The following is a 26,969-nucleotide window of genomic DNA, read 5'->3' as shown; positions in this document are numbered from 1 at the left end:
GAAGATTAAATATACTGTAGACTCCACCACTGCTGCACAAAACACCTGCAAGAGCTGCAGTTACTGAAAGATAATACAGTACAGTATAGCACTTTTATGGCAAGAAGTAAAAGAAGTAATTACTGCAGTGCTCTCCTTCCCCAAGTTGGATTTGTCGACTCTCATGATGGGGTTTACTTTCACTTGTTTAGTGTACCCTTGGGTAACCTGTGGATTGTTTGAATTTTTCAGTGTTTATGAAACAAGGAAATACCAATTTAACTATGAGAAAAATTGAATGGTTAAAATAAAATTGTCACCTACCATCTCACCAACTGTTAAACTAATTGTGGAAAGACTGTAATAAAAACACACATATTTCATTTCTTTATTATTTTTAAATCTGTATCCCTGAAGTCTTATAAGAATAAAAAGAAGTCTAGCAATTACTTATCAAAAGGTATGCTTCTGGAATCATGATGATGTACAAGATTAATTTCTTAATAAAGGCAATCTCTTACACTTAAAATGATAACTCACCTATACAAGTGATGATTTAGATCATATGAGTTACAACATTGTTGCACAAAAATATGTAGGCATTCATATTAAGCCTTTCACTTTTTCATTCTTTGCTTTATACAATCTTCAAAGTTACTGTGCAACATATTGACATTTACTATTCCAAATATTATACAAAAATACATAAGCAATTTAATGCAGGGTGCATCTCCAAATGAAAACAAAATTATTAATGTACATTCCTACGGTACCAGAAGCGAGCACGGAAATCATCGGAACATGTAATGAAAGCAGGAGAACAAGGAGAGTGAACCATGTGTCGTACAGGACCATTGTGCCCTGTAAAAAAAGAAAATCCAGTATAAATTTGTGGATTCTACCAGTTATCTATTAGGGAAAATAAAAGCTAAAATACCTTTTCACATAACTACCACAAACTGCCAAAATCTTTCCAACTAATTTCATAATGCAAGACTTGAATCTTAAATTCTGACTAATTAAGCACCCAAGAGTCTACTGAAAAAATATACTTGAGTATGCTGCTGGAATACTAGGAAGGTGTAGGAAAAGGTTAAGAATAATGGTTAATGTTTTAATTGCTAGTTTTGATTCGTGTCAAGAAAAACAAAAGGCAATTACACAAATGCAAGAACTTTAACGAACTATATTTGACAAGGAACTGAATGTATCTGACAAAGTACCAAGAAAAACAATTTATACAGCATTATGATAATGGCAGTGGTAACAGAAATAAGACTCATTGAGGAAGTGACAAAAGTAATTGAGAGAAGACACCAGAACATAAATGTAGGTATCCAAAGATCAATACTAAGCCCTTTACTGTTCATCAGAGTTAGGAGTGCAAAGGGGAGATCCATGGGAGCTACTGAATGCAGATTACCTGGTATTGACAAAACAATTAAAATGAAGAGGTGCTTAAAAGATGGAAGGAGAATGGTTGAGGCTGAATGCAATGGTTTTTAGACAATGATGGAGAAAATAACAATAATCAGTTTGTAAAGGCCCAGAAAATTCTGTTGGCAGGGTATATAAGATATATATTAATTTCACCAAGTCACATTTCTATATCCTTATCAGATTTACCTGAAAGAAGTGTTATATGAGAGGTGGAATCTGAGGGCAAGCTAAATTTAAAGAAGTTGAACAACCAAGTGGAAAGACCAAAGTGAATGGATAAGTAGTAAATGACATACAGCAATGCAACAGCAATGCAACCTGGGGCCGAGGGGATGTTACAAAGAACTTGTAGTACCATCTGCAGTAACACTCAGGGCACACGCAAGTGATAATCCCTTACAGGGAGGGTGACTGAGCATAGACAAGGACTTGAAGAAAGGAGAATTGCTCCTGCACAAATATTAACCCTTGGTCTTTAAATATGGAATTAACTTTCAGCGAGCTGGAAATCCAGCTGTTAAACTTTAGCAAGGTGGTTATGGTAAATAGCTATTGATGGTAGGAGCAGAAGCACTGCCCACCAGCCGGCTCATCTAGACATGCATTTGTTCAACTTTATCCTCTGTGTTTGAATATATTTGTTTTTATAATATACTGTATTGTTTATATTTTTTTATACTTTGCATATATTGATGTACTGAAACATTTCAACATGTTTTTCTGTCTCCCTAATGATATATTCATTAATTCTTGCTACATAGCCATTTTGACTCGTTTTGCCTGCATAAGTTTGGAGTCTTTCTCCTTATATATCATTTTACTTAATTTTTTGTAACTGTGGAGAGTTGGAGGGATAGCATCCAACTCTTGACTGCCAACTGTTCTACTTTTAGACATCTCTGAACCTCGTTTTTAAGAACTTCCCTCTTCGACGTTCTCGTCCTCCTTGTTCTGAAATGCTTTTTCATGAACAAACAATGTTTTCTATTTTTGACAACACAACTTCTTGGAATGCTGTAATGTATCAGTTTCAGATTTTGTGTAGACTGAGAGGCTTGAGACAAGGCAGGTTTTTCATGTTTCCAGGCGAGGGTTTCATATTCTATGGATTCTTTTTGCCTTCCCCCTCTCCCTCAACACAAAGGTTATGTCGCAAGATCTTTGACAGTGCATTTGATCCCGACTTGCTCTCCAGGACCAGTGGGGGTTCCTGTCTATGGTTTCTGTCTTGTTTCTTGCCCTGTCTTGGGAGGGCGAGACGAAAGCTCGCTCCCTTCCCCCCCCCCTTCATTCCGGTGATGATGAGGAAACTCCTAAGCAGTCTTCGTTGTCATATGCTGTTTCAGCTGTTAGATCCTTTCGAGTTTCTAATAACTTTGCCATTTCTTGGAATAGACAAGATTTCATCCCTTCGTGTCCCTTTTCCTGTATGGGAAGTTCCTTCCACAGTTGGATACCTTCCTTGGGAACAGTTCTTGGGTGTCTTTTGTCGTTGGAGTTGCAGAATCGTGCCTTCTCCATCGTCGTTTGAGTTTTCCGTAAGTACAGCCCTCTCCCAGGTCGTCATCTTCAGCCAGAAAGGATGCACAGCCATGCTCGGTTTAACATGTCTTTGCAACATGAGACATCTATGTCTTGCTTCGAAGGAATAACACGTTGCTCCTCCTTTTAGGAGTGAGTTCTTCGTAGCTGTGTGTCGTAGATGCAAGAGCTACTTCGCCCCCCAGGGTTTCTTCGCCGTTGGATTTGCGGTAAAAGTCAAGCCGCCTCTTTCGCCTTCTGTCAGTGTAGCCTTCTTCATGTGCCTTCTCTTCCCTGGTAGTTCTTCCAGGAACAGTGCCAGGTTACTATGTTCAACGCCTGTCGGCATGACTCGGGCTTATACGCACATGCAATGTCACGTCTGTGTCTGTTTGGAAGGATTATATGTACGTGCAACAAATCACGTCTGTGACGGCAACAATGTCGCTGCAGTTTTCAAACGCCCGTTGAACTACATTCTCCAAGGAGAAATATACACACATACACGTATGTGCAATAACACGTCTGTGTCTGCTTGGAAGGATTATGCGTACGTGCAACAAATCACATCTGTGATGGATATACATATGTGCAGTGTGGCACATCTGTGTCTGCTTCGAAGGAATAATACGTACATACAACGTGACACATCTGTGTCTGCTTGGAAAGAATACAATATACATACATGCAACTTGACTAATAGCTCTCCTTAGTTGTTTTCATGGATATCATATTTTCTATTTTTGTTTTCCCTGTCTATGGACGTAGGCTTGGAGTCTCTGCTACGGTCGCTCTCTAAGGAAAAGAACTCGGCTGCATGATTTACTTGTCCATAGACCAGGGATAGGGAAAAGTAAGATATGTCATTATACACTGTTGATCACCTAGGTCCATTCACTGTCAAATATGGCATGTCCATAATATATCGATGAAGCTGCAGTATGCTGATTAAGAGTTCTTTCTCCAAGTGTCAAAAAGAGCGGCCTAGCATGTTGCTTCTTCTTCCGGTATGTTTCCGCATTGGTGATGTTACTGATGTAGTTTCAACTACAATGGGATTGTTCTTCCTGGAACAGAGTTGCTCTTCTGGAATGGTCTTCCCTTCCCTTCATGTTTGTGTGATTTTGGGGGGGGGATGTGTGGAAAAAAAGTATACCTTAGTTTTACCAGACCACTGAGCTGATTAACAGCTCTCCTAGGGCTGGCCTGAAGGATTAGACTTATTTTACGTGGCTAAGAACCAATTGGTTACTTAGCAACGGGACCTACAGCTTATAGTGGAATCCGAACCACATTATAGCGAGAAATGAATTTCTATCACCAGAAATAAATTCCTCTAACTTTTCATCAGCGGGATGTATGGAAGTTGCCTCAGGATGGTGTGTCCAGGGACAGACAATAGACCATGCTCACACGAAAGTTTGGGAAGAGAATGGGATGGCCTACGGCCATACCACGTTGAAGCACCGATTCCTGTCCGATCACCACTTTGTTCAATTCTGTCAAGCGAAGAACATTGATAGCACTTCTGTGGACATCTAGAAAGGCGACAACCCACGTTCAAGTGCATCAATAGCACATCTGTGCAATGCCTTTCGCTCATGTACGTGTTTTAGCTTGATCATCTGGTAATGGCCATCAAACATTACCATACCATTTACATAAGAGCGAACTGGATTGTTCTGCCAGCTTTTACGTCCTTCATAACGTGGGTTGACGTGTTCTTATTTATCAGTACCGGTCAGCCTCCGTTTTCAGTAAACGTCCACATCACCGAACAAACAGCCAACGCATCCAAACAAATGGATCATTCATCCAGACATTTTCAACATGTTACGACCTCCATCGGTCGTTTTCACCACAGTATCCAATCCATTTCAATAACGCCTACAAACAAACGAATGAATTAGCTCTGTCAGACCCCTACGGCCATCATTGCGTGAATTGGCGGTCTTTCACTTGTATTCAACCAGAGACTCCAACGTTTTACAGTTACAAAGAAATCTCTTGTTTCATTGTTCACATTCGAACCTTGACTCTTGATTGTTCCTATGGTAATATTAACCTTCGACTCCCTGAGCCAAGGTAGTTACAATTTGTCAGCATGGGTTTCTTTGGATTCCCATTCGTTTGGAACTTCTTGTCTCATGGCATCAACCAGAAGTAGTCACCTGCTCTTCAAGGGGCTAGATTGGGTTGGGTATTTAACCTAACTTAGCTAGCTAGTTCTAGCCCAACCCTACCAAACCTGCTCTTCAGTATCCTGGAACTTCTTGTCTCATGGCATCAAGGGGGCTAAGTTGGGTTAGGTTAGCCTAGCCTAAATTGAACCTAGCCTAACCTGACCTAATCTGCACCTCAATAACTTGGATCCTCTTAGTTCTCCAAGCCTCAGGATCCGAGGATAGGCGTTCCATAGTGTTAAGGAACGGTACCACGGTAGTTCCTTAGTCAACAAGGGGGAGGGCTAGTGTCCTATATCTCTTTGATTGACAGTGTGGGTGCACAGGTTTGCAGTAGCACACTCAGCACAGCAGTCAACCAGATGCATTCCAGGATGATGGATGTATGACAGAGAAGTCCAGTCACTAGGGTCAGTGTTAGCAACAAGTGGTCTTGACACCTCGACTTTTCCAAGAATTGTTTGATCTAAGAAGACGGTAAATTAGTCCTTCCATCTCGATACTCTGAAGCTGTTACTATTCGTTTCTACGGACTGCGGTCATAACAGCCATCAACCATGCCATATTGAAAATGTGGCTTCTCATCAGGTCAGTGAAGTTAGCAATGATTGATCTGGTCAGTACTTGGTTAGGTGACCTCCTGGAGCACTGGATTCTGTTGACGTCCTGGAGACGTCTTTTGCATCCATGGTTAGAAACTTTAGGGCTAGTCAGTGCTTGGGTTAGTTACCTCCTAGAAACTTCAGATGCTGTTGTAGCCTAGGAGACATCTTTCACATCCCTGATTCATGTCTTGGGCTTAAACTTCTGTTGTTCTGCCTGATTCGTCGGGAGATAAACACCTCTAAACTAAGTTCTGACAACTTGTTTTTGGTTCTTACTCAGTCAAGAAGTGGTATCTAGGAGCTCCAATTATTTTTACTTGATGTAGTTACACTTCTGCTACAGTTACCAGTTGATCCACAACCCGAGAGGGAGAGAATGTTATGTGGATCTTAAAACAGTTTCAGGAGTCTCAGGGTCTGAACAGGCACTCCTTTGATAGCAATGACACCACGGTAGTGCCATGTTTACACTATCCTCCTCCAGAGATTTTTCATTCTTCGAAACATTGACCAGGGCAGCAGGCCCCTACACTTCCTTTCTTGGAACCTAAGTACAATTCTTTTTAGACTTCAAAGAGTCTCAGATCCAAAGATAGACACTCCCTGGTGTGATAGCAAAGACACTACAGTAGTACCATGGTCAACAACAGGTCTTAGTGTCCTTTCATCTACTCTATCACATTGCAGGTACACGAATAGACAGTAGAACATTCAGCACAGTGGGCAACCAGACACATCCCAAGTACAATGGATGTGATAACAATTCATTAGCTGAAGTCAGGAGATAAAGACAGTTGCTCTTTGCACCTTCATTTCTGGAAGTTCATTCAACCTCTGAAGAAGCTTGATCATGGTCCTTCTTTCTCGACTTACTAAAGTTGGCACTGTTTTGTTCTGTCTCCTCGCACCCTTGAACAAAGCAAGGCATCTTTGGTATCCATTTACACCAGGAGGCTTACGCCTTCCGCGGTTCTACATGTTTCGAAGGTGACCAGTAAGGTTGATCATTCCAATTCTATGATCCTGTGGTTCCAATGACAGTATGGCATTTATGTTGCCTCCATAAAGACTAGACTTTCAGCCCAATGCCAACGACTCGTTCTTTAGCTTCAAGTTGGCCAAGAAACAGTGTCCAAATTGTCTTTTCTCTGACTAATGAGATGATCAAATGAGCATACCCCGCAATTTTTTGGTGGACATCTGTACGTTTCGGGCCAGATCTTTCAAGGCCAGGGGCATCGCATTCAGGAAGAACCTATTGGTCGAGTACTAGGATGGAATGTAATCATGCAGATCACATTCATCTTTTACCTTGGGACATTGCCCATAGGTCCTTGGACTCCTTTTCCTTGGATCCTTTGGTGGATGCTCAACAACTGTCATGTAGTTCACCCAGCTCTTGAGGAACAGGTTGTATCTTGCCTAAGGTGTGCAGCTACAAGAATGTGTGTGTGGGACTGGCCTCTTCCCTTTCTCCTGTCTTCCTTCCTCTTCCACTGGGCAGAGGAACAGTGAATGAGCCGTCACGTACTGGATTGGCGTGCATGCAGGTGATCAAGATGACTGAGTATCCAATCATAATCTAGCTCCATTTGGATTAGTAGATGCAAATCCTTCCTTCTCTGTAGCACTATGAGTAAACCAGTTGGTTATTCTTAACTTTATAGTCTCTGACACTGTGAGTTCATCCAAACCTTTTCGATTCAAAGATATTACATTCCTTTAATTGGAAATGCCTAGAAGTCTGACGATTGAACATCTCCCTTGTTCAAGAGATCAGAGGTATGGTCTCCTCCCTTTGCTCTTTTATGACCAGGAGGAGAGTACCCAGGTGAGCTGAACTACCAGTCAATTCAGAGATTTACTCAGAATCGTCCCCATGTAGAGACTGAGAGTTTATGTGTAGGAACAAATGACAAATTTTTAAAGTAATTTGTATTTTTCCTAACATACAAACCTCAGGTCTTTACATAAAGGGCCTACCTCTCAACACCCCTCATTCTCTTACCTGGGAATTGAATGTGCACCAACTTGGTAGGGATATTTCCGCCCCTACCGTTGGTAGCTATTACCATAACCACCTTGCAAAAGTTTTACGGCTGGATTTCCAACTTGCTGAAAGTTAATCCCATATGTAAAGACCTCAGATTTATATTTGTATGTTAGGAAAAATACAAATTACTTTAAAAATTTGTCATTTTAGTAGAAATTGCATATGAAAGAAAAGAATGGAAAAAGTCATTAGACATCAAAATATATTTTACCCAAAATGAGATTTCCTTACCCAAAGATAACAAATTTTTTCGCTGAGCAGTACGAGCATCCCAAGCACAGAGAGATGTAGTAGCTTCGTCAGGAAACATTACAAAATCTTCTGTGTGATTGAACATGGCATGAGCACTATGTTCTTGGCGACCTGGCAAAAGATTAAAACAGCCTTGAGCAACATAGAAATATAAATATCCCTTCTGTCAAGTTAACCTATAAATATCCCTTCTGTCGAGTTAACCTATAAGTATCCCTTCTGTCAAGTTAACCTAGACTAACCTGGCAAAAGGATTAAAAATGCTTCAAGCAATACAGTATGCAAATAGAAGCTTTCCTCCTGAAGGAACATAACCACTTTAATTTTGTCTAATGCAGTATGGTGTCTCTTGCCAAGATGAGAGCATTTCAAGTATTTTAACTGACATGCCAACAGCTTAATTCTATAATACTGTCAGATATCTCATGTATAAGAAAATAACTTGAAGGTAATTTTTCATAAAGTCTTTTCAAACCAAGTACTGTAAATTAACACACTGTATATGCCAGCATATAAGTCAACCCCCTAAAATTCTAAGGTGCAATTCAGGTTTAAGTTTAAGTTCATATTCACCAGATAAAGCAATACGCAAGAAATAAGGCAGCACCACTTCCCCTGCAAGTGCATATATGAGATATTACAATAACTTTCTAATAATCAAAGGTTAACCACATAATTAGTCCAAATAATCTGATGTACTTTCCCTGTAGGCTACAGAAACATGCCTTATTTAGCAGAAAAATAAGGCCAAACCACTTGCATTACACCCATCATCGTTCTGAAAGGCTCTGTAATTTTTACTGAAACATCATGTTTTACTTCTTGTCACTCATATTTCAACAGCTGGCCGCTTTGTGATGGTGGCGGGTTTGCAGGGTTTACTACTATTGTAAGAATGTTGAACCACTGATATCATTATAATCTCTACTTTAAACAGGACATAACTCTGGTGGGCTGCAAGAGCTATGGCAAGTGGTGTACAACAATTGTTAGGCAGGCAGTTTAATGTGTTTACCCCTTAGAAGAAAAGGTTCAAATATTATTCAACATACAAGTCTACTCCTGGTTTTGGAGAGAGATTTTTAGGCTTCAAATGTTGGCTTACATGCTGGCATATACGGGACATTTATTACGACAATACATCTGATCCAGATACTGTCTACAGTAGCCCTAGTACAGCACTTGCTGTGGGCAAGTGTCCATGAACACCTTTAAACTGGAAATGAAGAAGCCTCCTTTGTATTTGATCTCCCTTCATTCCACTAAAGTAAAGGCAGTTATCAATACTAATATATATGCAATATATTTTTTGATATAGTAAAATAAGAAAAGGCACATTGTGGGAGGTAACTCCTGCCATGGACACTACAACACAGTAGTTAAATAGAGATGAAAAAACTCACTATCAAAATGGTAAATTCTTAATCATCTGAGAACAAACATAATTATCTATATACTCGTATAATCAATTAATAAAGGATATATAATAAATCAATTAATAAAGGATATATGATAGAGTACAGTAAATATAATCAATTAATAAAGGATATATAATAAAGTATAGTAAAAGAGCTCTCTATATTTAGAGAATCTTACCTACTGAACCTGCTCCTGTATAAGCAATAAGGCAACGGCCAGTTGTTAACTCCCATAATTTTACAACACTGTCTAATCCAGACGACAGAATATACTGGAATAGAAAAAATTTTGAAGAATTAATTTTAAAATATGGAATCTTGGGATTAATATCTTGAAACCAGAACCACAAATCCAGCAGAGACATATCTAAAAGACAAAGAAAAAACAGTCACTACTCATGCATAAACTTGAATGGTGCCCTGCAGTGATAAATTTCAATGATAACAAAATCAAGTCAAACAGCCTGGAAGTAGTTATGCTACAACACTACCAAAATTCATCAACCATATTGATGCTTCTCCATCCCCCACCAAAACAGTCTTGCTAAGCTATGCAATGTTCTGTAGGGTTTTCAGTTTGTAATCTACATTATTTTTTAAAATTATACTGTGTCCATATTATTACGGGAATTTGATGAAAGCACTTCATAATTTTTTTTTTAACTTGCAGGATGCATATTGGAAAGAGAGAGAATTTTATACTGACCATATAACTGCTTATGTAAATGAATTAAGAACATCAAAACACTGGTTTACATTATGGCATTAATATTCTATTAATGAATAATACAGTACCATAAATAAAACTTACCATACAGTATGATACATACCATGAAGAGGATAGGTAGAAAGGAAGCTCACAGACATTCAGTACTAAGCCACATACATTAAGGGCAAAACAATTGAGAAAATTTTCATGTATAATAACTGGCTTGCCCTTCAGTATCAATGACAGCTTGTAACTGTTGGTGTAAGCTATCTCATACAGGATATGGACCAGTAAATTCAGAACATTTTCATGTCCATTTGCCCATTTAAACTATGGTACTGTATTAAGAGCAGTTTATCAAGTGATGTTCACTTTATTAAATCTTACTATAAACAAGTAAAAACTGTGCCGAAGTTTCTTCAGCGCAATAGAGTTTTCTGTACATTGTATAATCAAGGCCACCAAAAATAAACTGATCTATCGATGGTCTTGGTATAATGCTGTATGAGCCATGACCCATGAAACTAACCACAGGCCAGTGGTGGCCTGTCCTTTATCGTTATCAGATGCATGATCATGACTAACTTTAACCTTAAACAAAATAAAAAATACTGAGGCTAGAGGGCTACAATTTGGTATGTTTGATGACTGGAGGGTGGATGATCAACATACCAATTTGCAGCCCTCTAGCCTCAGTAGTTTTTAAGATCTGAGGGCAGACAGAAAAAGTGCAGATGGACAGACAAAGCTGGCCCAATAGTTTTCTTTTGCAGAAAACTAAAAATACATTATAAGAAAGAAACGGACATTCCTTTAAAATGCTTTGACAGAGAAGTTACTAAGAAATGCCATACAGTATACATAACATTATGAGACAAGAAATTAAACACTTTCAATATCAACTAAAAAATTATATGTTACTGTACTTCTGTGCAACAAATCCCAATTGCACCAACTTGTATCATTCAAGGTTGAGAGCCCCTACTGTACATATTGTAGCATACATATGAAGGCTAGCATATGTACAGCAGGGAGTACATATCCTAATCAAGGATAGCATAGAATTACATGCAAAATATCAAACTCACTCACCCTGACAGGAGGTGAAAACTAATGAGTTGAATTAAAAAATTAACAGAAACACATGGAATTTCACTGAGTGCTCAATGTAACTTTGTAAGGGGAAGCATAGAGCAATGCACAAAGGAAAAAGACATTAAAATCCCAAAAAAGCGAAATAAAAAGAACAAAATTGTAAGTTAAAGCAGAGAAAGGGAATGAATGTTGGGAAATAGCATTAAAAGTTAATAAGGTATAAACAGTATTCTAGGGACAATGTTAACTCTGTCGAGCCGCACCAAAGATTAAGATGCAAAGCATTATATGCGAGCCTGGAATGTGCAGTAAAGGCCTCAAAATATTGAACAGTACAGGTTGGTGGGACTTGGATTCACTAGACAAACATACGGCAGCATATTATTATTGGGGTTCTAATAAACAACAGTCATTTACATATGTAAAATTATGACACAAAAACAGAAAAAACTACTATGCTCACCAGTCCATAACCTGACATCTTTCTGTTATCAAAACAATTAGCCTACCTAGATTAGTATTTTAATGACCTTCAATAGTTTTTATTGATATTAATTTATAGCATTATTCTGTAGTGTCATGCAAGCAAGTTTAAAGGAAGGAAAGGGGTTATTTGGTGGTGAAGTTGGATAAATGAATTTAATTCACAACATTATTAACTTTCTTGTAAAATGAACAAACCTCAGCCCCACTAAGATTGCTATATTAAAGTTTTGGGGAGTAATTAGCTTCTACCAGTAATTCTTTTCATATACAATATGGGGGCAAGGAACTGGACTGTTTTCACCTTGACTTAATTCTTTTACATATATTTAACATTCATGAAATACTGAACTTTAACAAGTACAGCACTCTAAATATTGTGCTGGGTATACCGTAAATATGATGGTTAAAAAATTTTTACACTTTGCTGTTAATTTGATGGCAAGGGTACACTACCTTCTCTGATAAACAAACATAAGATCCTTACCTTTCCATTACGTGAAAACAATACGGAACACACTTCAGCGCCATCATGACCTTTAACAAATGTTTGGACACATCTTCCAGATACGCCATCCCACACCTTTAACAAGGATAGTGCATAAACACCAATGATGACTTTGGGGTGAAAACTACAAAAAATATATCCTAAAATAGGCTAAAATAAAATGCAATTAAAATTAATCAATTATCAAAAAGATACCCACAATGAAGCATATATAACTGGTAGTGAATAAGGATTGCCACTTCATTTTCTACTTGGAAGCTTCAGAAACAAAATATAAAAGCACCTCTCATTGATTAAGAAGACCAGCAATCAGTCATAACTCTAAAGACTGGCTGAAAAAGACTGTGCAAGTTAAGAATTCTGGCTTAGTGGTCTAGTTAACCTAACATTATTAAATCAATCACTATCTAGCAATAAATGAGATTTAAATTATGAATAAGTAAAAAGGTAAAAATCACATAAAGACTACATACGGGAAGGTAATTAACCATTTTCAAATAACATTGGACAACTATAAATCTATACATACACAGGCTTCCTGATTTTATATTTTGTAATTACTGGTTTAAAGAGACCACTGATTTGAAACTTAATTCTAATGGGGCTGCCCTGAAAGGTTTTGTATTTGATATAAAAACTTTTTACTTACAGAAACAGTATATCACCACTTACATTTTTATGACAGTGCTAGACGTGAAATGAGTTCTCTAATTCTCATCTATCTACAAACTTTCTACCTGAATTCTGATTTGATCTAGGTCTCCATCTCTGCCCTATTTCCATATCATGAGCCTTCAAGCTTGGTTTTGTCAGTCTGCTTCCATATCTATTGCCGACCAACTATTCCTTCTCCCTTCTTACCACATGGCAAACCATCTCAATCTGTGAGATCTGTCTGTTTTCCCGATGCTGAACACCTCATCTCTCTACCACTTACCCATCAGTAAAATGATCTCACTACACTCTGACCATGAATCTTGGCATTCTATGGAGACCTTTTCAAAATCTCTTTTGTTTTCTTTGTCAGTGTTCATGTTTCCACTGTATAAGGTAGGATGGACCTTATGCATCACAAATCTTATACCTACAGATGAGATATTTTTTTTATTTATCAGAAGTCTGGCAATCTCCACTTAATTCAGGTTGCTGATCATCTGTTTCTTACTACCTACTTATATTTCTGCTTCACATTCAAGTGTCATGTTCAAAGTAACAGTAGTGTTATACTTCTTCTTAGCCCTGCCCTTCTATCATAACGATGTTCTGTTTAACTATTTACTAAAATTAGGAGTGGATCAAAACATGTTCCTACAGAACTTCTTTTAATATTAGCTAAAATTAGGAGTAGATCAAAACATATACCTACAGGACTTGTTTTAATATTGGCTAAAATTAGGAGTAGATCAAAACAAGTTCCACTCAATGCTGAGTATTGGCCCTGTGGAGTACTCATCAAAAGCTAAAGGTTTAGAAAAATGTGATCTATTTAAAGACAGTACAAAATTGCTTTGTTTGGTTTTAATGTACTTCAATTTGTTACCATTGGGGGATTTACTCCATAAAATCTACCATTATTTATGAGATTGCATAATGGTACAGTTTAAATAGTTTTGGCTGCACTTACTGTACTCTGTTACTTTAATAGCTACATGAGCATGGGTCTATGTACCAAACCTATCTGTATAAATCACATGGTATAGTGAGAATAGATGCAGCATAGGCTGTGCTTTATCCAAGGAGGAGGTAAGTCTAATACTTGATAAGCCAATACCTTGAGATGCAAGGAGATTTGAAAAGTGGGGACTGTGGAGTATAATACATAGAAATATCCCTTCCCTGAAAATAATTCTTCACCTGGGGAGTAACTTTCTTTTATCTTTGTGTCACTAACCATACTTACTGTAAGTTTGTAGTGTAAGGAAACAGGTAGTTCACTACTTTCAACCAACTGTGCAGATTTACTGCAATTTGACTAGAAATCTCAGTGCATGTTTAAAAGTTTTGAATAATTCACTATATGTCCAATTCAAACTTTTTCAAGTTCGATCATATGCTGATCCAGATCTTGCTTCCATAATGGTTTATAAAAATTGCAACATGTGTAGTAATAGCAAGAAGGATCTATGAGTTACTCCCTTTGATAGGAGATAATTTTTTTTCCCCTCAAGTTTTCCAGTTGATGTGTATATTAAAGATGATACTTGTAGCTCAGTAAAGATACAAATTTCAATCTGTACTGCCCAAGTTCTCTCTTTTTCCACAGGCACTGGATGAAGCCAACTATGCAAAAGCAGGAGCAGGCACCATAAAGGACACTGTAAACAGAATTACCAAACAACCTTCCAGAACTAACTTTTTAATTATGTCACTTGTTAGCCAAACAAAGAGTTAATAAAAATTACCTGTCTAACTTATTTTTGTCTATATCAATCATTTGTTATGTTTTATAGTTCACAGAAAACTGTCCTTTAAATGTTTAACACTAAAAAGCTTTATAATGTTTCACAAAAAACTTCTATACTGTAATAGCTGAAGTAGTCTGCTAATTTAGTAGACAAAGGCTTATATTTCATATACACCTTAATATGTAATGGTGGAGTTTTACTTTTTAAAATAATCAACATAATCTGGATACCTTCAATAAAATTGCAGTTCTGTGTAGAGAAACTCACCTTAATGTCACCATCTTTTGAAGATGATACCAACACTCTAGCATCTGCAGAGTAACGGACACAAGTAACAGGACCAACATGATGCTCACGGGGATAAGGACAAACATAGCATTGGCAGGTATTCACATCATATACTCTTACAACAGGACCTTCGGTGGAAACTGCTAAAAAGTCTCCACTCGGGTGAACTGACATACTTGTTACCTGTTCTGCATCCTGAAAGAAAGGGGGATTATTTTACAGTATATAAAAAATTATTTTTTGATATGAAAAGAGCAAACTTTATCATACAGTAAAACACCATCTAAAAATTCTAGGATGTTTTCTACATCTATTTGAAATTCAAGAGAAATTTACAATTCTAAATACAAAATATTCTTATCAAGATATGATTGACATACTCAAGCCTAAAACTTTCAAAGATTAACTGAGATTGGTACCAATCCAGTACAGAAAATATTGCTAGTTGGAGTGAAGAACATAAAAAAAGATTGATAACTGTTGCTAATGCTAATGCTGTGTAAGTGAACCATAATCCAGATAATGATAGGCTGCATAAATTCATTTTGTAGACAAATACATTATTCATGACATTTGCTAATCTTACTGAATGTTTTAATATTGCTATATCATTGTTACTAAAGGTAAAAAATTAACATGACAAGAAGTTCCAGTATACTAGCCAGCATTCGAATTTTGGTTTTAACCCATGTTAATGTTAAACTTTTGTGTACACTAATTGCTGTTTAAGGACATCCAGTAAAATGTCAGTCTGCTTAAGAGAGCTCAGGACTTCAGGGTCTGTTGAGGGTATGGGAGATTACTCTGCTTAAGAGTGCCTGTTGTAGTGAGATTCAGCAGTAAAGAGTTGATAAAATGGAGAACCATTTGGGAAAGGCAGCAAATGATAAGTAAAAGAAGCAAAACAATGCTACAAGGAAGTGAAATACACTACAAAGCACCATTAGTTCTATCTTACGTTTACTGCATGTGGCAAACAATGCAGTTAATTTACATCTATCTAAATACTACTGCTCATTACTGCAACAAGCGCTCTTAAGCAGAATAATCTCCCATACCCTTAACAGAACCTGAAGTCCTGAGCTTTCTTAAGAAGGCTGACATTTTTCTGGATGTCCTTAAAGAAACGATTAATGTACACAAAAGTTTAACATTAACTTGGATTAAAACCAAAATTGTAACGCTGGCTAGTGTACTGGAACTTCTTGTCATGTTAATTTTTTATCTTTAGTAATAAATTCCTTTGCAACTGTTCCCGAGTAACAATGATATGACAACATTAAAACTTTCAGTAAGATTAACAAATGACATGAAAAATGTATTTGTCTAAATAATGACTTAATGCAGCCTATCATTATCTGGATTATGGTTCACCTACACAGTGTTGGTTTATCCATTCAGGTCAAAAATATTTCATCATAATCAACATCCCATGTGGGGTACCACTTAACAAGGGCCTAGTGAGGCATACTGCAGATAATTATAACACACCTGAACAAGCAATGACCTTAACTATCTGAACTCCACAAATTGTAAAGCAAACATTTAACTGAAAGTTAAATATTTTTCTGTACATTTTTCATTGCATTAGTTTTAACTGTAGTGTGAGGACATGCCATTAAAGTAACTGAAAGTTCTATCAGCAGCTGATATAAATTACTTGCAAACTGACTGGCAAATAAAACAACTTGTTAAATACAGTAGACTGATTACAGTTTTCAAACCAAATTCATTACATGAAACAAAATTTTCCTTGTGCCTGTATAAGGCATTCTCAAATTAATCAATACTTTTATAGTGTATTATTATTATTATTATTCAGAAGACGAACCCTATTCGCAAGCCACAGAGGCCATTGACTTGAAATTCAAGCTTCTTAAGAATATGGTGTTCAATATGAAGAAGCAAGAGGAGGTAAAGGGAAATACAGAAAGAGGAGATCTTAACTATTAAATAAAAAATAAATTAATAAATAGATAAAAGCGTAATAAAATGCAAGGAGAATAGTATTAGGGTAGTAATGCATTGCATCTCAAGTTCCAATTGCACAACATCCTCTGGGAGGCTGTTCCACAGTCCAACAGTGTGAGAAATAGAGGACCTCTGGAACTGAGAAGTTCGACAACGAGGCACATTTACTGCATGTTGGTGCTGCTGTTCAGCGAATCTGGTTGCTCTCAGCAGGTAAAGGGGATCAGGGATCAACTGAGAATGTGAAAGATCTCTGTTAAAATACAACTTATGAAAAAGTGACAAACAACAGACCATCCATCGATGGTCCAAGTCATAACTGCTACTATTAAGAAACAAACCTACCACCATGAACCACTCAATCTAAAAAGAGATAAACCTCTGGCAGAAGCAGACATCCATACAGGAGAACAGTATTCTAGTAAAGGAAGGACAAATGACCTAAAACACGTTGCACTGATTTTATCACTGTTATAAATATATGAGGTCTTACAAACATTACCTAACTTTCGCACAGCATTTGCTAAAACTTTCATTACTGTACTATCTAATTTAATACTGAAAGAACTCAAAAACATGCCCATTAAAGTTTAAAAAAGTAATAACAAAATACAATAATAAGAAACTAACTGTAATTGTCTTGAATGCTTTCTTGGCTGACGTTTTACTGAAGTCAAACATTTTCACATTTGTGTCTCTGCTACCAGAAATGAGGATTTGCTCTCTTGGATGAAATTCTAAACAAGTGATTTCATCCAAGTGATCATACAGGGTTCGGATGACAGGATGGCCAACCACAGCATCTGGGTGCAATTCAACAGCATCAGGGTCACTTTTAGCCAACATTCTGTCAACATCAAGAATCTGGAAAAGCAAAGCAATTGCGATCATAACATAATATGACTAATGTTTTCATATAAATTGTCTACGAAACAAACTCTGGAAGTATAAAAAATAAACTTCAGTACATAGGTTGAGTAATACCCATGAATTCAGATTTACTTGAAAAATATTTATTGTACACATGCCCACAATCTATCTATCAATCTATTATTACAGTACTCAACATTTGGAAGTTTGCTGCTTTAGTTCACACACAAGACCTGTGTATAAAAATCATACAAACAGAATTTCTCAATACTGGGTTCTGCAGGCAGGAGGTGGTCATATTAGTTAAGAAGTTTGGAGAGTAAATGTACATACTACATCTATGTATACAACCTGTAACGTATTTGGTATGTACCTAATTCACTAACACAAAAAATTTAAAGGCGATTAACACATGCCTAACAAATGATGTACAAATTAATAACAAAAACTGTGTGTACAGAAATCAGATCAAAAGCACAAGATGAAAAAGTTCTGTAGTGTAAAGACACAACACAAATCCACTGATTTTCAAAGCACAACCATGATGGATACATAAATACATAGTACAGTAATCACAGAATAATTCATAAGAAACTACAACCTCAAAGGACATACGAGAGAAGTCCACCTAGTTAGTAGATCATCTCTTTCAACAGTATGCACCACAAAGTAGCATCTGGTTTCCTTAAATTATCTTGATAGTATAACTCCATTACCTGAAGAACTCTGGTAATTGTGAGTTTATCCCAAAGTCCTTTTTCAGCTCTTCTAGGAAGAGGGAGGAAGGGGTTCATGGTTCTGACTTAGCAAAGGTCTCTTTGAGAGAGCAAGCTACACAGGGTCCTTGAAAGTAGAGTCACTTTTTTATCATGCTGGATAAGAGGAAGAAAGTTATCCTTATGTGAGGAATGGAGGTTCTTCCTAGTCAAAGGATCATCCTTCTACCCTTTGTGATGTCATCTGCTGGAAGGTTCTTGTTCACTAGAAAAGACATTGTCCTACCAAGAACCCACTCCTGTCAGTTAAGTAAAGAAACTGACTCCTTACAGAAATACTCACAGATGCCACATGCCTGAGGGGGACAAGGTGTCCAGTACACCTCAGCCAATCACCTTTGTCACAATCAGAGGTTTTCTAGGTTGATTGCTGCAATCAAGGATTCTATAAAATCTCTTGAGATTGTGGTCTGGTAATTGCTATTATTATTATTACCATTACTCAGAAGATGAACCCTATTCATATGGAATAAGTGGCCACTGACTTGAAATTCAAGCTTCCAAAGAATATGGTGTTCATTTGAAAGAATTAACTGAAGATACAGTAATAGGAGATCAGTTATTAGAAAACAAAAATAATTTCAGAAAACAAAAATAATTTTAACAAATTAAAATAATAAATACACAGATACAAATGTAAGTAAATTATAAAATACAAGAGAGCTGCTTTACGGTAGGACATTGCATCTTCGTTTGAACTTTTGGGGTTCCAATTGCACAATATCCTCAAGGAGACTGTTCCACAGTCCAATAGTGTGAGGAATAAAGGATCTCTCAAACAGAAGTTTACAGCAAAGCACATTTACTACATATTGTTACTGCAGTTCAGCAAATCTGGCTGCTCTCAGCAGGAAAAGAGGATCATCAATCGATTGTGAATGTGAAAAATCTCTGGTAAAATTAATCTTATGAAAAACTGACAAACTGCTAATGCTAAGAAACACAAACCTACTACCAGGGACCATTCTGTTTAAAAGAGATAAATCTCCGGCAGAGGCATAAACAACCAAAGTGGATGAGATACCAAAAAATATTCGATGTACAGTATTATAAGATGGTGAAAAGGTGAAAAATGTATACTGTAATATAAGCTATTCATAGATTCATGCCAGGACATCTCTTCAGCACATGAACAAACTGAAGAATGACAAACTTTCCTGAAAGAATCAATGATTTCAAATGCACCATGAGATGGTCACTCTAACCTTGCAGCCATAACCAAAGTTCAGTGGTAAACCATGCCACTAACCAACAGAGTGGCTTACTTTGTTGTCATTGGCAAATGAATGTGCAAGTATATTACGGTATGCATTTGTGTTAGAACAATAGTAATTACTAATTAATGTTTCCTATATCTCTGAAGCTAAGATTATCATACATATTATTTTAGTAATAAAATTTTCATGTACAAAACTGTCTGTAAAGCAATAGCAGTTGCTATTTGCACAAAAATACAGTACTGCCAAGTTGGTTTAACCTCAAATTTAACTTAGTTATCTCCAAGGAATCATACAAAAACTATGTAATTTATCCTGTGTTAACAAGTTATATTTTTCAGTTATTCATCTTTATGACAAATTCCCTCTAACTCAAAAACCTGGGCTCTCATGTCTGTTTCTCAGTCCCAAGGGAATGAGGCACAGTATGTTTTTGTCTATACAGTATTACAAAAGGCAATCATAATGGCACTGAAAAAGATAAGCTTACAGACATTACATGGAATGATATAAAAGTTAAGTATACCTTAGTTTAACCAGACCACTGAGCTGATTAACAGCTCTCCTAGGGCTGGCCCGAAGGATTAGATTTATTTTACGTGGCTAAGAACCAATTGGTTACCTAGCAACAAAGGACCTACAGCTTACTGTGGAATCCGAACCACATTATAACGAGAAATGAATTTTTATCACCTGGAATAAATTTCTCTAATTCTTCATTGGCCAGTTGGAGAATTGAACGCGGGCCCAGCAGAGTGCTAGCCGAGAACGATACCAACCCATCTACTGCAGAACTATGGAGTGATATAATACTGACATAGATATGGTGTGGTATGGAAAAACGTGTCTTCTAAACATTAGGAAATTAAGTAATAAATTACCTTAATTGAAGCATCTACGCTACCAGTGGCTACTAAATTCCCATCCAAGGTGAATGCAGCTGCTCGACATTTATCTTTGTGGGAGGTCACATATGCAGTTTCATACATAGCAGGCTCAGGAGCAGAAGTCTGAGGATCTGTCTCATATTCCAAATCAAGACCAGGTCCTAGTGTGTACTCAAGCCGATTGAGAGGACGTTCCATTTCTGAAAAGGTTTAAGAAAAATTATGATGGGTGCTCAAGAGCATACTACTTACGACAAAACATTTTTTATCTTTCAATTAGTTCCAGAGTCCAAATGTCAGAGACACTACTCCTGTCACACCACAATTTTAATTGCAAACTACATACATCGTCAGTACTACAATATGCAGGGACCCTAAAATACACCAGTTTCCCTTCTGCACTGGCAGAACAGTGGTAATGCAGCTGTAAAATTTAAATGAAGCGTGTTTTATAATTTATATATAGACAGATCATCTCTACATTACCCAAGACTTAAAAAATTTTATCTTGCAACTACTTTACTTCAATTTACAACCATTCTCAAAATAACATTTTCCATGATAACATACGGGTGCTAATTTCTTTTCCTACAGCATAGATAAATTCAGACTAAACATTCTGTCATACCTAATAAACTTACCATGTTCATGCAGAATGCCAATACTGAAAACATTCATAAGACGATCTGATGGTGCTATGGCTGTGTTTTCATATTCCAAAGCCACGGCCAATTCTTGGGCATAGTTCTGATAACCATCATAGTACAGCTGGCTGTAAAATGGTTTAAAAGAGAATGATGAAAAGTGAGTTAAAGGAGTTTATAAGCAACATTTACAGGCAATTAATTTTCAGTTTTAAATTCTCGCCATTTATGCCAAATAAGAGTACAATTACAATGTAAAAGTACAATATGTAAGAAATTATATGATAAAGGATGAAAAAATAACAACAGTCCAAGTAACCTAAAAAGCAATTTTACTATAAATGATCCAATTCCTCTGCTGCGTACTCTATTTACTGTACAGCCAACATGCCCTGGTAAAAACCTCATGTTCTTCAAAGAATGCCTGTTACCTACTATAAAATATTTATCTTTGGAAAATGCTTGCAATACAAGCATTCAGTTTAAATAAGGAATCATTTAAAAAGCTAAATGTGAAATTATGCATAAAAATGTTTACCATTACAGTATCAAAAAAATGAGGTGATTAAGTTTTATCAAAATAGAAGCGATGTTTGTGGCAAATCCAGCTTCGTAAGGGTTTTCAGTCACCAAAGTCACATGGGCCATCTTACAGAGCAATACTGTCAAGAGCATGGACTTATTGTAAAAACTGGTTAACTGCTAGTTGCATTGTTCTGAATACTGTACTGTATATCTATCAGTTTGTGCAATTTTTGGAAATTAGGACTATATCTGCAACCAGTGCATTACATTTGTGTTTAGATCTTCAGATGAAAGCTTTCATATTTACTTGCCACATTGGAAGCTTTCTTTCATATTTGTGCTTTTTGAATGGTTTTCAGTGTATCAGAATGATTTTAGGATGCTCTGAAACTGTCAAAGTTTCAGCTTGGAAAATGAACTACTTGCAACTATAGGTTGTTTTCTTTGACTTTAGTAGATAACATAATAGATCTAAAGTGATGTATGTGTGAGGACCAAATGGATTAGCCAAAGGTGTCTACAGCAATTGTTAAGGTATTCAAATCTTAAGTGAGCACTAATCACATCTGATCACAGTATGTCACCCGTAACTGCGGGGGCTAAGGACCACAACCACCCATGTTAAGTTGGTATCCCCCCCCCCTCTAAAAATGCTTATAACTTGGCTCATTTAATGCAGTACAGGCAGTCCCCAGTTAACGGTGGGCTCGGTTAACAGTGATCCGGTTTTATGGCACTTGTCTAGCGACGACAATTGGCAATTTTAGGCGCCGAAAATCGCCGATTTCCACTTATCGGTGCCAATAATTGGGTATTGGCACTTATACATACCTAACAGAGGCGCCGATAACCGAAAATTGGCGCTTTTCGGCGCCGATAACCCCCGTAGCGGCGATTTTCGGTTATCATCACACCCTCAGAAACGGAACCCCGCTGATAACCGGGGACTGCCTGTAGTTCAAACACCAAAGACCCCACTCTAAAAATACTTATAACTGCCTATTTTAATAGTTCGGATACCAAATATACCTTAAACTGTCATCCTAAAACCCTTCAATATAGTTTCAAAGTCATCTTACAACATTACCCTTAAAAATATATGGCTTACAGCTACATGTGAAAACTAATCAGGTTACCCTTATATTAATTTTCTTTCATACAGTATTGAAGCTGTCCTGTTTTCTTTTTTCAGATAGGGGAAACTTTGGGAATCCGCAAGTAGACTTAAATACTATACTTAAATATTTAAATATGCATTAAAAAAAAATACCAAATTATAAATGCAATCAAGTGATAAAATATTCTCTTGTGTACTGTTGTGTGTGTTAACCATACAGTACTTAGAATCAATGAACTTATAATAAAAACTCTCTCTCTCAGCCTGGCTAGTAGAATGTTTATGATACAGTATAATTCATATTCATTAAGAGAGAGAGAGAGAGAACTGAGGTGTTTACAATTGAAATCTTAGCACAGCAGCTAGGGATGAGATTTGACAAGCATGGATAATCTGCCGGGAGGAGAGTATAATCTTCTGTTGCCAATGCATGAAATTTGGGTTTTAAATATTTTTACAGTGATTAGAGATGAAACATCAACAGTGATAAAATATTCTCTTGTGTAATGTTATACAGTAATATGTGCGATAATCATAGAGTCAACTGAACTTGTAATGAAGTACGGTACAGTAAATAAGAGAAAGAAAAAATATGGCAACACGTAACTATGTACGTATGTTTACATTGGTAAAAACAATTACCAATGTTGGGACGATCGTTTTTTTTATACATATTACGATGGTAATAGATCAATATAATAATAGAGTATAAATGGAATCATTAAGGGAAATAATATTTCACTAATATTTTGCTGTTTTTTCATTAAAGGATATGTATACTGAGAGAGGGAGAAAGAGAGAGAGAGAGAGAGGAGAAGGGGGGGGGGTTTGAACCGAGGTGTTTACATTGGTAAGCTGTTTTGTGATTTTGTGGGATTTTAAGTTAGCATTTTATTGATATTTTGCTGTTTACATGAATATTAATATGTTTGAAAATTAATAAATAATTTTTTTTATCATAATGTATTTAGTCATGAAATTAAATTGAAATACAGTAATTAGTGAATATTGCTCTACGAAAAAATTTGCGAACTAGTGAATTTTCTGCGATACATTTGGATATACATTCCACCGAAAAACCTGCAATTAACTGAAGGCGCCATTGCTGATCAGCAATCTAGCAGGGACCCACTGTATTATAAAACAAAAAATGCTGTAAATTTACCATAGTTACTTCAGTTATTTGATCTGCTTAACTACCAGTAAATCACTTAATGGCCACACATTTGTTACAGCTGCTTGACTGATGATGGTGCAGTCCACAAAATAGTAATCTATTTAATAATTTAATTATTTATGATTGATAAATAACAAAAATTTTTCAATTACCTATAATAGATTAAATATTTTTTACAATAATTCCCTGACAAATGTTATTAATCTTACAGTGATGTAAAGAAATCTACAGAATTAAAGTTATGATGAAGACTCAGAAAATGTTTGACTATTTTCAGTCAAATCAATCACCTATTGGTCTGGTGAGGACATATTGTCACATGAAGCATGTGCAATTATCCTTTGATATTAAAACACAGTATTGAGGAGAAGCAGCACAAAACATAGCTCAAATTATAAAGTAAGAAACGCTACTAAATAAACCAAAATATCATAGTTCCAATACCGTAATGAGCGCATGCAACAATTCTTTTCTATATAAGCAAAAATCTTAAAATACATTGAACAGGCACTCACAATGTTGTTTTTGCTGTATTAATATCACAGAGGCTAAGGGGCTGAGCTGTGCCAGGGCCTGGCTGGGTAGGACCCAACACACTAGGTTAGGCTAAACTAGGTTAGTCTTATTTTGTATCTCTGTAATTGCCTATGTTCTTGTACATCCTTCAAAGTTTATTTTTTCATGTATTATATTGTTACTCATTACACACGGTCTGAACCATACATTTTTCCAACTGCTTATCTTGAAAATTATTCAATCTTGACCATTCCTATTGGTTCAATTCACTTGGTTTTGGTTTGTCCCTATCAGAAAAACCACACACCCTATTTCACCAGATTTAGAATTCCCAGTGAGGTAACGATAGCTGTTTTGAGATTACATCCAAACAGCCTAGGTTAGTTTTTTGCTTAGGCTATGTTTATCCCAATCCAAAAATTCCCATTCTGACATAGGCTAAGCTTTGACAGAGCAGACCTATGCAGGAACGCAGGCAATATATGGTAGATTCTGCTACACATATGATAGGCTGAAAAGGTAAAATTTTGAATGTTGCCTATACACATAGGCAGTTTTGCTGGAGGATTTAGTAAAACTGAAGAATACTACCATACCATGGTTCCTGCCAGTCACCGACTGTAATATTTACCACCTATAGACTATTTATGTTTTTGTTGGTATTTATGAGTGTCTTTTGTTGGTATTTATGATACTATCTTATTTTGGTAATTCTAAGTATTAGCTCCGCACCTGTTTTTACCTTGGAAACTGGTTTTTTCTACACTTTTTCGGCTTCTGATACGGCAGTGCATTTGTTTGTTGTCGGCCAAATGGAATGTCCCTTCGCCATGTTTAGTACTAACCCGGGGGGGGGGGGGGGTTTACCCGTACGTTAACAAGTTATTGCACTTGCCGGACGGGTTATGAACCATTCCAAACAGACGTACCCGTGCTCTGTCTCGTGAAGATCGCGTATGGAAACCCCTTGTTGGATGGACTTCAGGGGTTAATTACAGGTTAATTACATTCGTGCGACAAAAATTGAAGGTAAATTCATAATTAGCAACCAAAAAACTGTAGAAAAAGTCAAGTTAGAAGGAAATCAACGCCACGGAGCTACTACTTAGTTCTGCCCTTATTTTAAGCTACCGTTCATCCTCTAGGGGATGGTCCTATACACGATGCCCATCTTGCATGTAAACGGGCAGTTGCCGAACCAGAAGGGTGCAGTAGTCATCTTCAGTTTTACCCTGGATTTTCTTTCGCAACATCTTCATTAGAACAGTTTATGGTAGAACTGTAGGGTAGCTCCGCATCGCCGACGGCACTATAACTTGACTTTTTCTATAGTTTTTTGGTTGCTAATTATGAAATTACCTTTCAATTTTGGTGCTCGAGTCTAATTAACCTGTAATTAACCCCTGAAGTCCATCCAACAAGGGGTTTCCATACGCGATCTTCACAAGACAGAGCACGGGTATATACATCTGTTTCGAACGGTTCATATCCTGTCCAACAAGTGCAATAACTTGTTAACATATGGGTACCCAACACACACCGTCCCCCGGGCCCGTACTAAACAAGGCAAAGGGACATTCCATTTGGCCGACAACAAGCAGATGCACTGCCAGTATCAGAACCCCTAAAAGTGTAGAAAAAAAAAACAGTTGAAAAGGTAAAAACAGGCACGGAGCTAATATATAGAATTACCCAGTTTATCATTAATGTCTCACAATTCAAGCCTTCGTTTCATTCACAAACCACTTGTTTGTGTTTTGCTACCCGACTTCCCATCGCCTCCCCTACCTAAATGTTACAACAAACTAATCCTAGACCTCTGGACTTAAGCTATGTTAAATTTCGTTCGTTCACACAAGAAAAATCCCTAATTTATCAATAACTTAGTGGAATTGGGGTTTAAGACCACTTTAATTAACTTACATTTTTGGTAAGTTAAATACCTAACTGGGATTTTAAGAATTATCAAAACTTACAAACACTTGTTACTATGGCTAGCCTACAAAGACTAGACCTACCGGTACGATAAACTAAACGTAGCCTAACGGTGGGTTACGCTTGATAAAATACTTACCTAATGATGAGTTTGTACAGCAGATCTCTCTGCTTAACTTTGCTTTTCTCTTCTTTCTTTTCTTCCTCCTTCATTTTGGCTTTAAAATGGTTGCAATTTGTATTGTCACAGACCTAGAGCACCTCGCTCTGTCAAAGCTTCGCTGCTGATTGTTTACCCTCTTCTTCTTCTTTAAAGTTCACGTCTCCTACCAGAGAACTAAGCCAGATGTTTACTCATTGAGCCCCATAAATAGTCAACATTCAAATTATTTGTT

General features: G+C 36.9%; 1 protein-coding gene and 1 long non-coding RNA gene across 3 annotated transcripts in view; one reads left to right on the top strand and one right to left on the bottom strand.

Moving 5' to 3' along the window:
• LOC136848604 (uncharacterized) overlaps positions 1-14,908 on the top strand; it is a 90,222-nt gene extending 75,314 nt beyond the window's left edge. For both annotated transcript variants that reach the window (XR_010856059.1, XR_010856057.1), the window contains exon 3: positions 14,510-14,908. This is a non-coding gene — a long non-coding RNA (uncharacterized lncRNA). The remainder of the gene's footprint in view (positions 1-14,509) is intronic.
• CstF50 (cleavage stimulation factor subunit 1 Cst50) lies at positions 356-26,886 on the bottom strand. Its single transcript, XM_067120972.1, has 9 exons — positions 26,714-26,886; positions 21,302-21,432; positions 20,655-20,860; positions 17,541-17,774; positions 14,919-15,134; positions 12,226-12,321; positions 9,630-9,723; positions 8,013-8,144; positions 356-840 (listed from the first exon to the last, which is right to left on the bottom strand). The coding sequence occupies exons 1-9, from the start codon at positions 26,785-26,787 to the stop codon at positions 731-733; spliced, it is 1,293 nt and encodes a 430-aa protein (XP_066977073.1). The 5' UTR covers positions 26,788-26,886; the 3' UTR covers positions 356-730.
• Positions 26,887-26,969: the final 83 nt, after the last annotated feature.

The sequence above is a fragment of the Macrobrachium rosenbergii genome, chromosome 19, assembly GCF_040412425.1.
Source record: "Macrobrachium rosenbergii isolate ZJJX-2024 chromosome 19, ASM4041242v1, whole genome shotgun sequence".
Classification (NCBI taxonomy): domain Eukaryota; kingdom Metazoa; phylum Arthropoda; class Malacostraca; order Decapoda; family Palaemonidae; genus Macrobrachium; species Macrobrachium rosenbergii.
The sequence above is the reverse complement of the archived record's forward strand: the minus strand, read 5'-3'. Positions and strand labels throughout refer to the sequence as shown.